The sequence below is a fragment of the Microcaecilia unicolor genome, chromosome 2 (genome assembly GCF_901765095.1).
Source record: "Microcaecilia unicolor chromosome 2, aMicUni1.1, whole genome shotgun sequence".
In the NCBI taxonomy this organism is placed as follows: Eukaryota; Metazoa; Chordata; class Amphibia; order Gymnophiona; family Siphonopidae; genus Microcaecilia; species Microcaecilia unicolor.
Genome location: NC_044032.1, coordinates 538084761 through 538099752, shown reverse-complemented (window position 1 = coordinate 538099752; position 14992 = coordinate 538084761). Strand labels below are relative to the sequence as shown.

The window sequence follows — 14992 nt, the reverse complement described above, 5'->3', positions numbered from 1 at the left end:
ATCCACGAGGGGGTGCCCCACGCTCAGAAGATCTTGTGGACAATGCCCATGTTCAGTGACCACTCGTGAGGTTGCATTAGCCTGCTCAACCTGTCGGCCAGACTGTTGTTTACGCCTGCCAGGTATGTGGCCTGGAGAAACATTCCTTGGTGGTGAGCCCAAAGCCACATCCTGACGGTTTCCTGACACAGAGAGCGAGATCCGGTGCCCCCCCTGCTTGTTGATGTAATACATCACAACTTGATTGTCTGTCTGAATTAGGATGATTTGATCTCTGAAAGCCTTTAGAGCGTTCCAGACTGCTCACAACTCCAGGAGGTTGATCTGAAGCCTTTTTTCTGAAGGGACCAAACACCCTGAGTGTGAAGCCCATCGACATGAGCTCCCCACCCCAGGAGGGATGCATCCGTTGTCAGCACTTTTTGTGGCTGAGGAATCTGAAAGGGACGCCCCAAGGTCAAACTGGATCAAACTGTCCACCACTGAAGGGAACGGTGAAATTCGGTGGAGAGCTGGATTGCATCCTCTAGATCCCCTGCAGCTTGATACCACTGGGAAGCTAGGGTCCATTGAGCTGATCTCATGTGAAGATGCGCCATGGGAGTCACATGAACTGTGGAGGCCATATGGCCTAGAAGACTCAACATCTGCCGAGCTGTGATCCGTTGAGATGCTCTGGCCATGGAAACTAGAGACAGAAGATTGTCTGCTCTTGCCTCGGGAAGATAGGCGCGAGCTGTCTGTGAGTCCAACAGAGCTCCTATAAATTCCAGATTCTGGACAGGGAAGAGATGGGACTTGGGGTAATTTATAACAAACCAGAGTAGCTCCAGCAGTTGAATAGTCCTCTGCATGAACTGTAGAGCCCCTGCCTCTGGGGTGTTCTTCACCAGCCAACCGTCGAGATAAGGGAACACATGCACTCCCAGTCTGCGTAGAGACGCTGCAACTACCACCATAAGTGCCCCGTATAAGAGGCTTGGGGAGGCTAAGCCTCCCCAGCCCAACCATGACTTTCTCCTGCCTCCTGTCAGTACCCTGCCCTCCACGAATTCGGGGCAGGAGCAAAAAAAAATGGTATCTTCCTCTCCTCTCCGGCGCCTCTCCCCGCTAACTTCTTTTCTTACCTGGCTGCCTGCCCGATTCGCGAATCGCTTCCTCCCTAAAACTCTTTCCCCAGCAGCTCTGAGCACAGAAAAAAAAAAGCTACCAGTATAGAGCCACGTGCTGCAACACTCACTCACAGACAGCTCTGCCCGGAAACTCTTCCTGTGACACACTTCCTGCTGCCGTTTCGGCAGAGCATGGCTGTGAGCCTTGAGTGAGTGTCGCAGCACGTGGTTCTATACCGGCAGCTTTTTTTTTTTCTTCTGTGCTCAGACTTGCTGGGGAAGGAGTCTTAGGGAGAAACTGATTCGCGAATCGGGCAGGCAGCCAGGTAAGAAAAGAAGTAAGGGGGGGGGGGGGGCCGGCGAGGAGAGGAAGATACAATTTCCTTTTGCTCCTGCCCTGAATTCGAGGAGGGCAGGAGGTACTGACAGAGGAGGCAGAAGGTCATGTTTGAGCTGGGGAGGCTTAGTCTCCCCAAGTCTCTTACGAAGGCCTGTGCCCACTTGAGCCCACCCGTTGCTATGGCACTAAACTGTGCTCAGAACCACTGGGGAAGGAGCCTTAGGGAGGTAGCGAGTCAAGCAGGCCACCAGGTAAGAAAAGAAGAGGGCGGGGGGTGGGCGCCGGCAGTGAGAGGAAGATACAAGTTTTCTTTTTTTGTTCAGCGGTCAGAACCGCTGGGAAAGGAGCCGTGGCTTTGAAGGGGGGGGGGGGGGCTGGCTGCGGTTCTGAAACGGGGGTGGCCACGTGGGAGCCCAAGAAGATTAGATTGAGAACAGACCTGTGAAGATGTGATTTCATATGCCCTAATGAAAGGTGAGTTTAATTTTACTTCCATTTAATTTCAATATAGTCCATCTTATTTTATAACACAAGGCTTCCTAAGGCACATTACAGCTGCTAAAGTGAACCAATCAGGAAAAAGGATATCCTCACTGAATTTGGCAATCACTATTATAAAGAACAGTGTAGAAAAATAAGCTCAAAATAGAGAGTTTATAACTGCTGTCTCTACCACCTACAATATTTTTTAAGCTGTTTTAGTGGTATTCAATTTTTATTTCATGATATTTATGTCTATATATGGAAACTTTCAAAAAAGTACAAATATAAATATATATATAGTCCTCCATCTTTTAAGGCACATCCTGTCCAACTGGAACAGCTTTTGACTTTTTACACATGGACCACGCATAGGCAGTTCCTCATTTCTAATAATATTTTGCTATTGTTTTGGGTGAGTGAAAATGGTGGCAAGCTCTACCTACTGGCTTCAGCCCATACAATGGGCTAGAGCAGTGGTGTGCTGGTAAATGTTTAACAGCAGGCTCTCTCCCCGGTCCCCCTCTGCGCCCCCTCCCGTCCCCCTCCCGTCCTCCTCTGCGGCCCCCCCCCCCCCCCAAATTGCAGAACTGGCTATAGCCGGGGAGAGACTGGGGGGGGGGGGGGGGGGTTGCAATGCATTACTCCAGGAAAAAAAATAAATGATCCCAAGTTCCAATCTAATTCATGTTTAATGTGCGATATAATGCCATAAATAAGTAAATAAATAAATATAAACTTTTAATGTTGAGCATCTGATTCTCAAAGTGAACATATTCCAAACACTATAATGAAAATAAAATGATTTTTTTCTACCTTTGTTGTCTGGTGACTATTTTTCCTGATCATTCTGGCCCAGTATCCGATTCTGCTGCTATCTGTCCTCTTAACTCCGTTTCCAGGGCTTCCTTTCCATTTCCTTTCTTCTTCATTTCTGGTCCTCCGCAGACTTGACTGTCCAGTGGATCCAGCTTCTGCCTATTTTCTTCATCCATGTGCAGTTTTTCTCCTCTCTTCCTTTCCCTCATCTCATCTCCTTCCTCATTCTTCCTTCCCCTCCATCCATGTCCAGCATTTATTCTCCCTCCCTTCTCTCTCCTCCATTCATGTCCAGCAACCTCCTCTCCCCCCGCCCTCCCCTCCATCCACCCATGCCCAGCAACCCACCTCTCCCCCCGCCCTCCCCTCCGTCCACCCATGTCCAGCAACGCTCCTCTCCCCTCCCCTTCATCCACCCATGTCCAGCAACCCTCTTCTCCCCCTGCCCTCCTCTCTATCCACCCATATCCAGCAACCCTCCTCTCCCCTGCCCTCCATCTATCCATACCCAGCGACCCTCCTCTCCCCTGCCCTCCATGCACCCATACCCAGCGACCCCTCCTCTCCCTGCCCTCCATCTACCCATATACAGCAACCCTCCTCTCCCCTGCCCTCCATGCATCCATACCCAGCGACCCTCCTCTCCCCTGCCCTGCATGCACCCATACCCAGCGACCCTCCTCTCCCCTGCCCTCCATCCACCCATGTCCAGCGACCCTCCTCTCCCCTGCATGCACCATTCATTGCCCAGCGACCCTCCTCTCCCCTGCCCTCCATCCACGTCCAGCAACCCTCCTCTCCCCTGCCCTGCATGCACCCATACCCAGCGACCCTCCTCTTCCCTGCCCTCCATCCACCCACCCATGTCCAGCGACCCCTCCTCTCCCCTGCCCTCCATGCACCCATACCCAGCGACCCTCCTCTCCCCTGCCCTCCATCCACCCATGTCCAGTGACCCTTCTCTCCCCCTGCCCTCCCCTCCATCCACCCATGCCCAGCGACTCTCCTCTCTCCCTGACCCCTCCAGCCACCCATACCCAGCGACTGCCATCTCTCCCCTGCCCCCCCTCCAGCCACCCATGCCCAGGGACTCCCTTCTCTCCCTTGCCCCCTCCTCCAGCCACCCATGTCCAGCGACTCCCTTCTCTCCCCTGCCCCCCTTCCTCTTCCAGCCACCCATATCCAGCGACTCCCTTCTCTCCCCTGCCCCCCTCCAGCCACCCATGTCCAGCGACTCCCTTCTCTCCCCTGACACCCCCTCCCGAGTTGTTCAGCGAATTCTTTGGGGTAGGCAGTCTTGCCTGCCCGCTGCCGGCGCTGACTCTCCCCCGCTGCCGGATCACTCTTCAAAATGTCCGCTAAGACTTACAAGGGCGGCCTCGGCGGCCATTTTTAAAGAGCGAACCGGCAGCGGGCAGGCAAGACTGCCTGCCCCGAAGAATTCGATGGACAAGGGTGACTCAGGTGAAGGACCGGATCCGGAGGGAGGGAGGGAGGAAGAAGAGCCGGCTAGCACTTAGTAACAACTGGTTCGCAAGTCGGAACAAAATTTAAAAACCAGCTCTTGCGAGCTGGCTCCAGCACACCACTGGGCTAGATTACCTTGTTCCGCCAATTAAGTTATGCACGTACCTCCATGTGGCCATATATACAATCCGGGGGTTAATGTATCCAGACCCTCTTGGAAGACCCTTGGGAACAAAATATAGGATCCTATGTATGGCCAGTTACTATGTGACTTTGTATGTCTATATGCTTTGAAAATGAGCATCTGAGTTTTCAGCAGAAAATTCATCCACATACAGGAGGCCCAAAAGTTATGCTCCTAACTTTAGGTCTGTCATTTTACAAAGGTGTGAAGGGCCACCGTTCAGATAGCACATGGCAAAACAGAAGTACCGCATGGCACCCTGTGGTAGTTCTGTGTTTGCAATGCAACGCTTCCAGTGCCAGAAAATATTTTTATATTTTGCAGTACGTGGGCGGGGAGTAGGCATGCCTGGCGGTAATCGGCCATTGGCGTGCACGATCTGATTACCGCCAGGCTAGAACGTGAGCCCTTACCACCTACAGTAAAGTGGTAAGGGCTCAGGCAGTAAATCACTGCAAACCGATATTTTTATTAGCGCATGGCCATTTCCGAATTTACATTTAAAATAATGGAAATTCCTGCTGTGATAAAAATGGCCTCGGCATATGGCGATTTTCAAGCGTCCATACTACTGCAGCCGGCCACATTTTACCGCAGCTTTGTAAAAGGGCCCCTTAAGGCCTAATCCCAAGCCCTTGGTGCTGCACAGGAGGAAAGCCGTGTTAAGCTCCTAATGTTTTTTCCCCAAACTAAATCTATCCCTGTTGCCACCCATTTGTTAGGCTCCTACATTTAGAAGCCTAGAGAAACTAAGAGCATACATTTAAGAACTCAGCCCTCAGAAAGTTTCAAATTGGTTAGTTTAGGAGCCTAACTCTCAAAGTTAGGAGCCCAAACCTTTTGGATATTGGCCTCGGTGTATTTTTTCAATCCAAAAACTTTGTATTTCAGTACCCAAATCTTTAAGATATTCAATACTGATGTGTACCAGTCAAATTCTAAATAAAACAAAACAAGACATATTTTCCTTTTACCCTTCCTAGAAAATTTCACTTGTCAGTACCTTGCTACCATTTTGGCTCCATCAAGTGACTGAGTTTCTCTCACAATGCTCACAGCCTTTTCAGGATTATTCAAGTGATCCAGATAAATACGGATTACGCTGTCCCAGTCTTTGGCATTTTCATATGCTACAGCAGCTTCTTTATATCTGCAAAAATTGTTACCATTCTTCATAAGCAAATTTCATAAAACTATTACAATTCATAATCTGTTCCATTCTTTCTTAAATTGTATTTCTTTATTGGTATCATACTAATAGCATTGGAACATATATCCATTTTCAAACAGTGCTGAGTGGAGAGCTGCACAAAATACCCACAGATAAAGCACTAGAGCTATACATGTGGAGGGCAATTCTAAAATCATGTGCCTTTATGGAGATAATTCTGTAAAGGAAAGTAGGTAAATGAATTACTTACCTGGGGCAGATGTTCTCCAAGGACAGCTGGATATATATTCTCACATGTGAGTGATGACATCTAATGGAGCCCCATGTGTGAACAGCTCTCCAGCTTTGTAAAAACTTTTGAGAGAGGTCAACCCATATATGGATGTGTCTTCCTGATTGCTAGCCACTGTTATGGAAGGGTATGTGAGAATATATATCCTGTTGTCCTTGGAGAACACCTGCTAGAGGAAAGTAACTCTGGAGTCCTTTTACTAAAGCATGCTAATGATTAGCATGCGCTAAATGCCATGCAGCTCATTATATTTCTATGGGCTGCATGGCATTTAGTGTGCCTTAGTAAAAGGACCATGTTTTTTCTCCAAGGACAAGCAAGATATCATCTCTTCATATGTGGGACACCCTAAGCTACAGATTGCCTTCAACATAAAAAGGGGTAATAAATTGATAGCCCTGAGACTGGCAAAGCTAGTAACATAGTAAATATAACTTTATGAATTCTTTTAATTTTTTTTTTTAAGACAGTCTGGGGATGGAGCTGAATTTTAACCCTCAAATAAATACTGGAAACCTGTTTGGCCAAACTGACTGTGATATGAATGAGATATGAATGTGAGGACCGAAGAACTCTTCTTACAAGTTTATACATACAGATATGTGAAGTGCATTGCCTAAATATAATACACAGTCACTGGTGGATGTCCCAAAGGACCATATGAGCTTTTCTCTTGTCCATATGAGCTTTACTTGTCTCAAGACAGCATTCTCCACAGAGTGTGTCCACAAAGATAACAATCCACAAAGTTTTGAGGTCTCACAGATTAGATTTTACTGTTGTCCCTTCTCCGGCCCCTGCTGTATGTATAAATTTGGAAGAAGAGCGGAGGTTCAACAAAAGCAGTGTTATTGATTGAATTGTATATTGTAATTTAAGCTAACCCAAGCCTAGTGCATAATGGGAATGATAGTGAAGGGCTTTGTTTGTGTTAGGTCTTTTTAGTGAAGACAATGAATAAATAATTAGATTTGAAGCTTCATTCAAAGTGGATGTTTATTTAAATTTATGTAAATTAAATTTTGATTCACTGTATAATCAAATCTAGAATTATATGGTATTAAGTGTGCATAGCTGGTTAATCATAGTTAAAATTTAATGCCAAGAAGTGCAGAGTGATACACTATCGGGCTCATTTTCAAAGCACTTAGCCTCCCAAAGTTCCATAGAAACCTATGGAACTTAGCCTCCCAAAGTGCTTTGAAAATATGCCTCTTGGGGTGCAGGGGTGCAGAAACCCAAAAGAGAGATACCGAATAGGAGGGGAGAGATTAGTAAGCTCGACTCAGGAGAGAGACCTCGGGGTGTTGGTGTCTGAGGATCTGAAGGTGAAGAAACAATGTGACAAGGTGCTGGCTGTGGTCAGACGGATACTAGGCTGCATAGAGAAGGGTATAAGCAGCAGAAGAAAGGAGGTGTTGATGCCCAAGTCGTTGGTGAGGCCCCATTTGGAGTACTATGTTCAGTTTTGGAGGCCGTATCTTGTTGGTGCGGGAGGTAATGGTGCTGGGGCCGCTTGATAACAGTGATCAAAATATGATCAGATTTGATATTAGCTTTGAAGTAGGTATACAAAGGAAATAAAATACATTAGCGTTTAACTTTATATTTAAATCATTTTTATTAAGTTTCAAAAGGAACAAGACATGTCATGAAGAAACCATCTGCAAAAACATTTCAAAACAGGTACAAGGGACCTTCCCAACGTTTAACTTTAAAAAAGAAGACTATGATAAAATGAGAAGAATGGTAAAAAAAAAAAAACTTAAGAGGAGCGACTGCGAGGGTCAAAAATTTACATCAGGCATGGATGCTGTTCAAAAACACCATCCTCCTGGAAGCCCAGTTCAAATATATTCCGCGTATTAAGAAAGGAGGACAGAAGACCAAACGACAGCCGGCATGGTTAAAAAGTGAGGTGAAGAAAGCTATTAGAGCTAAAAGAAAATCCTTCAGAAAATATACGAAGGAACCGACTGAAAATAATAAGAAACAGCATAAGGAATGTCAAGTCAAATGCAAAGTGCTGATAAGGAAGGCTAAGAGGGACTTCGAAAAAAAGATTGCGTTGGAGGCCAAAACACATAGTAAAAATTTTTTTAGGTATATTAAAGCAGGAAGCCAGCAAAAGAATCGGTTGGACCGCTAGATGACCAGGCGTAAAAGGGGCGATCAGGGAAGACAAAGCCGTAGCGGAGAGATTAAATGAATTCTTTGCTTTGATCTTCATTGAGGAAGATTTGGGTGGGATACCGATGCCAGAAATGGTATTCGAAGCTGACGAGTCGGAGTAACTTAATGAATTCTCTGTAAACCTGGAGGATGTAATGGGGCAGTTCTACAAACTGAAGAGTAGCAAATCTCCTGGACCGGATGGTATTCATCCCAGAGTACTGAAAGAACTGAAAAATGAACTTGCGGAGTTATTGTTAGTAATATGTAATTTATCCATAAAACCAAGCGTGGTACCGAAAGATTGGAGGGTGGCCAATGTAACACCGATTTTTAAAAAAGGTTCCAGATGAGATCCAGGAAGTTATAGACCGGTGATTCTGACATCGGTGCCAGGCAAAATGGAGACTATTATAAAGAACAAAATTACAGAGCATATTCAAAAGCATGGATTAATGATACAAAGTCAACGTGGATTTAGTGAAGGGAAATCTTGCTTGATCTCATCTTCTCCTCCAACTGTTCACCCTCTAGTTTCCTTGCCTCTGATCTTCCCTCCTCTGATCACCATCTTATAACTTTCACATTTAAATCTCCTCCCTCCCAGTCCCGTCCTATATCTAATTTATCTAGGAATCTTCACGATATTGACCCTTCATCTCTATCCTCCCATGTTTCAAACCTCCTCTCTACTGTGGCACCATCCACGTCTGTCAACGAGGCTGTTTCTTCTTACAACAATACTCTATCCTCTGCCTTAGACACTCTTGCACCTTTGATGACCTGCCCTGTAAGGCGTACAAAACCCCAACCTTGGCTGACTTCTAATATCCGCTACCTATGTTCCTGTACCCGCTCCGCCGAACGCCTCTGGCGGAAATCTCGGGCCCTTGCTGATTTCTTACACTTTAAGTTCATGCTGACCTCCTTCCAATCTGCTCTTTTACGTGCCAAACAGGATTATTATATCCAACTGACCAACTCTCTTGGCTCTAATCCTCGACTTCTCTTCACCACATTGAACTCTCTCCTCAAGGTGCCCCCTCCCCCAACTCCCCCTTCATTATCTCCTCAGACCCTTGCTGAATTCTTTCACAACAAGGTTCAAAAGATAAACCTTGCTTTCTCTACCTCACCACCTCTCCCTCCACTAGTCCGTTCCCCTCTCTCTCCTTCCCCTCATTCCCTTTCCTCAAGTTACTATTGAGGAAACTACCCTTCTCCTTTCTTCCTCAAAATGTACCACCTGTTCCTCTGATCCCATTCCCACCCACCTTCTTAATGCCATCTCTCCTGCTCTTATTCCTTTTATCTGTCACAATCTCAACCTCTCACTTTCCACTGCGACTGTCCCTGCTGCCTTTAAAAATGCTGTGGTCACACCTCTCCTTAAGAAGCCTTTACTCGACCCTACTTGTTCCTCTAATTACCGACCCATCTCCCTCCTTCCTTTTCTCTCCAAATTACTTGAGCGTGCTGTTCACCGCCGCTGCCTTGATTTTCTCTCCTCACATGCTATTCTTGACCCACTACAATCTGGTTTTCGCCCTCTCCACTCAACCGAAACTGCGCTTACTAAAGTCTCCAATGACCTATTGCTGGCTAAATCCAGAGGTCAATATTCCATCCTCATTCTTCTTGATCTTTCCGCTGCTTTTGACACTGTCGATCACAGCATACTTCTCGATACCCTGTCCTCACTTGGATTCCAGGGCTCTGTCCTTTCCTGGTTCTCTTCCTACCTCTCCCTCCGCACCTTTAGTGTTCACTCTGGTGGATCCTCTTCTACTTCTATCCCTCTGCTTGTCGGCGTACCTCAGGGTTCTGTTCTTGGTCCCCTCCTCTTTTCTATCTACACTTCTTCCCTTGGTTCATTAATCTCATCCCATGGCTTTTCCTACCATCTCTATGCTGATGACTCCCAAATCTACCTTTCTACCCCTGATATCTCACCTTGCATCCAAACCAAAGTTTCAGCGTGCTTGTCTGACATTGCTGTCTGGATGTCTCAATGCCACCTGAAATTAATATGACCAAAACCAAGCTTCTCATTTTCCCCCCCAAACCCACCTCCCCGCTCCCCCCGTTTTCTATTTCTGTTGATGGCTCTCTCATTCTCCTTGTCTCCTCAGCTCGAAACCTTGGGGTCATCTTTGACTCTTCTCTCTCCTTCTCTGATCATATCCAGCAGATTGCCAAGATCTGTCGTTTCTTTCTTTACAACATCCGTAAAATCCGCCCCTTTCTTTCCGAGCACTCTACCAAAACCCTCATCCACACCCTTGTCACCTCTCGTTTAGACTACTGCAATCTGCTTCTTGCTGGCCTCCCACTTAGTCACCTCTCCCCTCTCCAGTCGGTTCAAAACTCTGCTGCCCGTCTCGTCTTCCGCCAGGGTCGCTTTACTCATACTACCCCCTCTCCTCAAGACCCTTCACTGGCTCCCTATCCGTTTTCGCATCTTGTTCAAACTTCTTCTACTAACCTATAAATGTACTCACTCTGCTGCTCCCCAGTATCTCTCCACACTCGTCCTTCCCTACACCCCTTCCCGTGCACTCCGCTCCATGGATAAATCCTTCTTATCTGTTCCCTTCTCCACTACACCCCTTCCCGTGCACTCCGCTCCATGGATAAATCCCTCTTATCTGTTCCCTTCTCCACTACTGCCAACTCCAGACTTCGCGCCTTCTGTCTCGCTGCACCCTACGCCTGGAATAAACTTCCTGAGTCCCTACATCTTGCCCCATCCTTGGCCACCTTTAAATCTAGACTGAAAGCCCACCTCTTTAACATTGCTTTTGACTCGTAACCACTTGTAACCACTCGCCTCCACCTACCCTCCTCTCTTCCTTCCCGTTCACATTAATTGATTTGATTTGCTTACTTTATTTATTTTTTGTCTATTAGATTGTAAGCTCTTTGAGCAGGGACTGTCTTTCTTCTATGTTTGTGCAGCGCTGCGTACGCCTTGTAGCGCTATAGAAATACTAAATAGTAGTAGTAGTAGTACTACATTTCTTTGAAGGGGTGAACAAACATGTGGATAAAGGTGAGCCGGTTGATATTGTGTATCTGGATTTCCAGAAGGAGTTTGACAATGTACCTCATGAAAGACTCCAGAGGAAATTGGAGAGTCATGGGATAGGAGGTAGTGAGCTATTGTGGATTAAAAACTGGTTAAAAGATAGAAAACGGAGAGTAGGGTTAAATGGTCAGTATTGTCAATGGAGAAGGGTAGTTAGTGGGGTTCCCCAGGGGTCTGTGCTGGGACCTGCTGCTTTTTAACATATTTATAAATGACCTAGAGATGGGAGTAACTAGTGAGGTAATTAAATTTGCTGATGACACAAAGTTATTCAAAGTTGTTAAATCGCGGGAGGATTGTGAAAAATTACAAGAGTACCTTACGACACTGGGAGACTGGGCGTCTAAATGGCAGATGACGTTTAATGTGAGCAACTGCAAAGTGATGCATGTGGGAAAGAGGAACCCGAATTATAGCTTGTGAGAAGGAAGAGGCTGTCCTATCCTGGGCAGGCCACTGGATGGCGCTGTTCCCCTAAAAAAGGTCCAGGGAAAAAGGTTGGAAGTTGCTAGGACCGGGGAGAGTCCTGGGGGTGGCAACAGGTGTAGCCAGTTATGGGCTGGGTCCTGTTTAGCTATTAACCACTTTATACCCCACCTGAGTTGGGAAAGGAAGAGAAGTGAGCTGGCAGCAGAAGAAGAGAGATCCCCCTGGAAGATACTGGCTAACCTTATGGACTGGTGGTGGCTGGGTGTCCAAAGGAGACAAGCAGGCTGAAAATCCTGGGGTAAGAAGGCCCTAAAGCATTAGTGTTGGACTGTGTGTCCTCAGTACTTAGAGAACTGTGTGTTCAAAGGAGGAAGGACTGTGTGTCCCCAGTACTTGTAAAGAACTGTGTGTTCAAAGGAAGGACTGTGTGTCCAAAGTACTGAGAGAAGCAGGCTGCAAAGCCTGGGGTTGGGAGTCCCCAAAGTATTGAAGCTAGTGCTGGAATAAAGAGTTGCCTGAGAAATATGCAGTTGGTGAGACCTGTTTAATTTGCTTAGTGAGAACCAGGTCACCCTGAGTTAGAAGGGTAGCACACTAATTTGCATATGATCTGCATATTGAGAACCAGGTCACCCTGAGTGAAGAGGGGGTTATCACAATCTACATCATGCAAGGTTCTATGTTAGGAGTCACTGACCAAGAAAGGATTCTAGGTGTCGTCGTTGATGATATGTTGAAACCGTCTGCTCAGTGTGCTGCTGCGGCTAAGAAAGCAAGTAGAATGTTAGGTATTATCAGGAAAGGAATGGAAAACAAAAATGAGGATGTTATAATGCCTTTGTATTGCACCATAGTGGAATTAGAAAAGGTGCAAAGAAGGGCGACGAAAATGATAAAGGGGATTGGACAACTTCCTTATGAGGAAAGGCTAAAGCGGCTAAGCCTCTTCAGCTTGGAGAAAAGGCGGCTGAGGGGAGATATGATAGAAGTCTATAAAATAATGAATGGAGTGGAACAGGTAGATGTGACGTGTCTGTTTACGCTTTCCAAAAATATTGGACTAGGGGGCATGCGATGAAGCTACAATGTAGTAAATTTAAACGAATTGGAGAAAATGTTTCTTCATAGAAACAGAGAAACATGACGGCAGATAAAGGCCATATGACCCATCCAGTCTGTCTATCCTCTGTAACCACTTATTCTTCCTGTTCCTAAGCGATCCCACATGCTTATCCCATGCCTTTTTAAATTCTGGAACAGTCCTCAACTCCACGTCTCCACCACCCTTTCTGTGAAATAATACTTCCTTAGGTTACTCCTAAGCCTATTCCCTCTTAACTCTGTCGTATGCCCCCTCATTCCAGAGCTTTCCTTCATTTGAAAAAGGCTCTCTTCCTGTACATTGATGCCCTTGAGATATTTAAACGTTTCTATCATGTCTCCTCTCCTCTCTTCCAGCATATACATGTTGAGGTTCATAAGCCTGTCCCTATAATTTTTGCATTCAAGACCGCTTACTAATTTCGTAGCCACCCTCTGGACCGACTCCATCCTGTTTATATCTTTCCATAGGTGCGGTCTCCCAGAACTGCACGCAGTACTCCAAATGAGGCCTCACCAGAGACTTATATAATGGCACTATCACCTCCTTTTTCCTGCTGGTCAACGTGTAATTAAACTCTGTTGTCAGAGAATGTGGTAAAGGCGGTTAGCTTAGCGGAGTTTAAAAAAGGTTTGGACAGCTTCCTAAAGAAAAAGTCCATAGACCATTATTAAATGGACTTGGGGAAAATTCACTATTTCTTGGATAAGCAGTATAGAATGTTTTGTACGTTTTGGGGATCTTGCCAGGTATTTGTGACCTGGATTGGCCACTGTTGGAAACAGGATGCTGGGCTTGATGGACCTTTGGTCTTTCCCAGTATGGCAATACTTATGTATGTACTTAAGATGTAAAAAGACTAGAAGCGGTGCAAAGAAAAGCTACAAAAATGGTATAGTATTTGTGTTGCAAACCATATGAGAGACGTGCCGACTTGAACATGGAGGAAAGGAGAAACAGGGGTGACATGATACAGACGTTCAAACATTTGAAAGGTATTAAATTAATATGGGTGGGGACGGGTTGGGATGGATTAAAGTTTGGTGGGGATGGGTGGGGATGGTAATATTCCAGTGGGGACGGGTGGGGATGGGTGAGATTCTAGCAGAGATGGGCGGGGATGGGTAAGATTTCTGTCCCCGTGCAACTCTCTAGTATTAATCCACAAACAAACCTTTTCTGGAGATGGGAAGGCAGTAGGGTGAAGGGGGGCAGACAGGAGTAATGTCAGGAAGTACTTTTTCACGGAAAGGGTGGTGGTTACATGGAATGCCCTCCCAAGGGAGGTGGTGGAGATGAAAACAGTAATGGAATTCAACATGCATGGGATAAACACAAAGAAATCCTGTTTAGAAGGAATGGATCCACAGACTCTTCGTGGAGATTGAGTGGCAACACCGGTAATTGGGAAGCAAAACCAGTGCTGGGCAGACTTTTACAGTCTGTGCTCTAATTGTGACTGAATAGATATGAATGAGCTGGCGTGTAAATTTTAAAGGGCTTCGACGTTAGCTTCAGAACTTTTAGTGCAAGAACAGTGCTGGGCTATGAATGGCAAGGACAAATCAAACTTGGGTATACATATAAAGTATCGCATACCATGTAAAATGAGTTTATCTTATTGGGCATACTGGATGGACTGTACAGGTCTTTACCTGCCATCATTTACTATGTTATGCTGAAGGTCCCTCGATGCACTCAGCACTGACGATGAGAATGTAGAGTCCTTTGGCAGCCAAACAACTCTGGCCTTACCTGCGGTAGAAGATGAAGAGCAGGGCACTAGAAGCCAGAGACGAAACCAGGAGAGGTCTCTAGGCATGCGGTAAGCAGAAGCAGAAGTCAGGTCCAGGCAAAGGTTCAAAGGCAGGCAGCAAGCAAAAGACGCAGCCCAGTATTAGTTCCTGAGTTATAGTTCTCTCTAAATTTGAAATTTTGGATTTCCAATTATGGACTTGAGTGTCATATCTTTGAAAGTGTAAAGATTTATTTGCTCTTTCTCTTTTTGCCTGTTTAAAAATTATCAGTTAATTGACTCTTTCTTAAGCACGATGGTTTCTTGTAAAAATTGTTTAAATGAATAAATAATAAAATAAAATAAAAAAAAAAGACGCAGCCCAGGTCCAGGCAAAGGTTCAAAGGCAGGCAGCAAGCAAAAGACAGTAGTCAGGTCCAGGCAAAGTCTCTAGGCAGGTGGCAAGCAAAAGACACAGTCCAGGTCCAGTCAAAGGTTCAATGGCAGGCAGCAAGCAAAAGACACAGTCCAGGTCCAGGCAAAGGTACAAATCAGTTCAAGCAGCAAGAAGAAAACGTCAAGTCACACAAATGCTCAGGCA

The 14992-nt window shown here is 46.0% G+C and overlaps 1 protein-coding gene across 2 annotated transcripts in view; it reads right to left on the bottom strand.

Moving 5' to 3' along the window:
• Positions 1-14992, bottom strand: part of WDR19 (WD repeat domain 19) — a 565820-nt gene that overhangs the window by 210081 nt on the left and 340747 nt on the right. For both annotated transcript variants that reach the window (XM_030191304.1, XM_030191303.1), the window contains exon 25: positions 5406-5552. In XM_030191304.1, coding sequence (XP_030047164.1) covers positions 5406-5552 — 147 coding nt within the window. The remainder of the gene's footprint in view (positions 1-5405; positions 5553-14992) is intronic.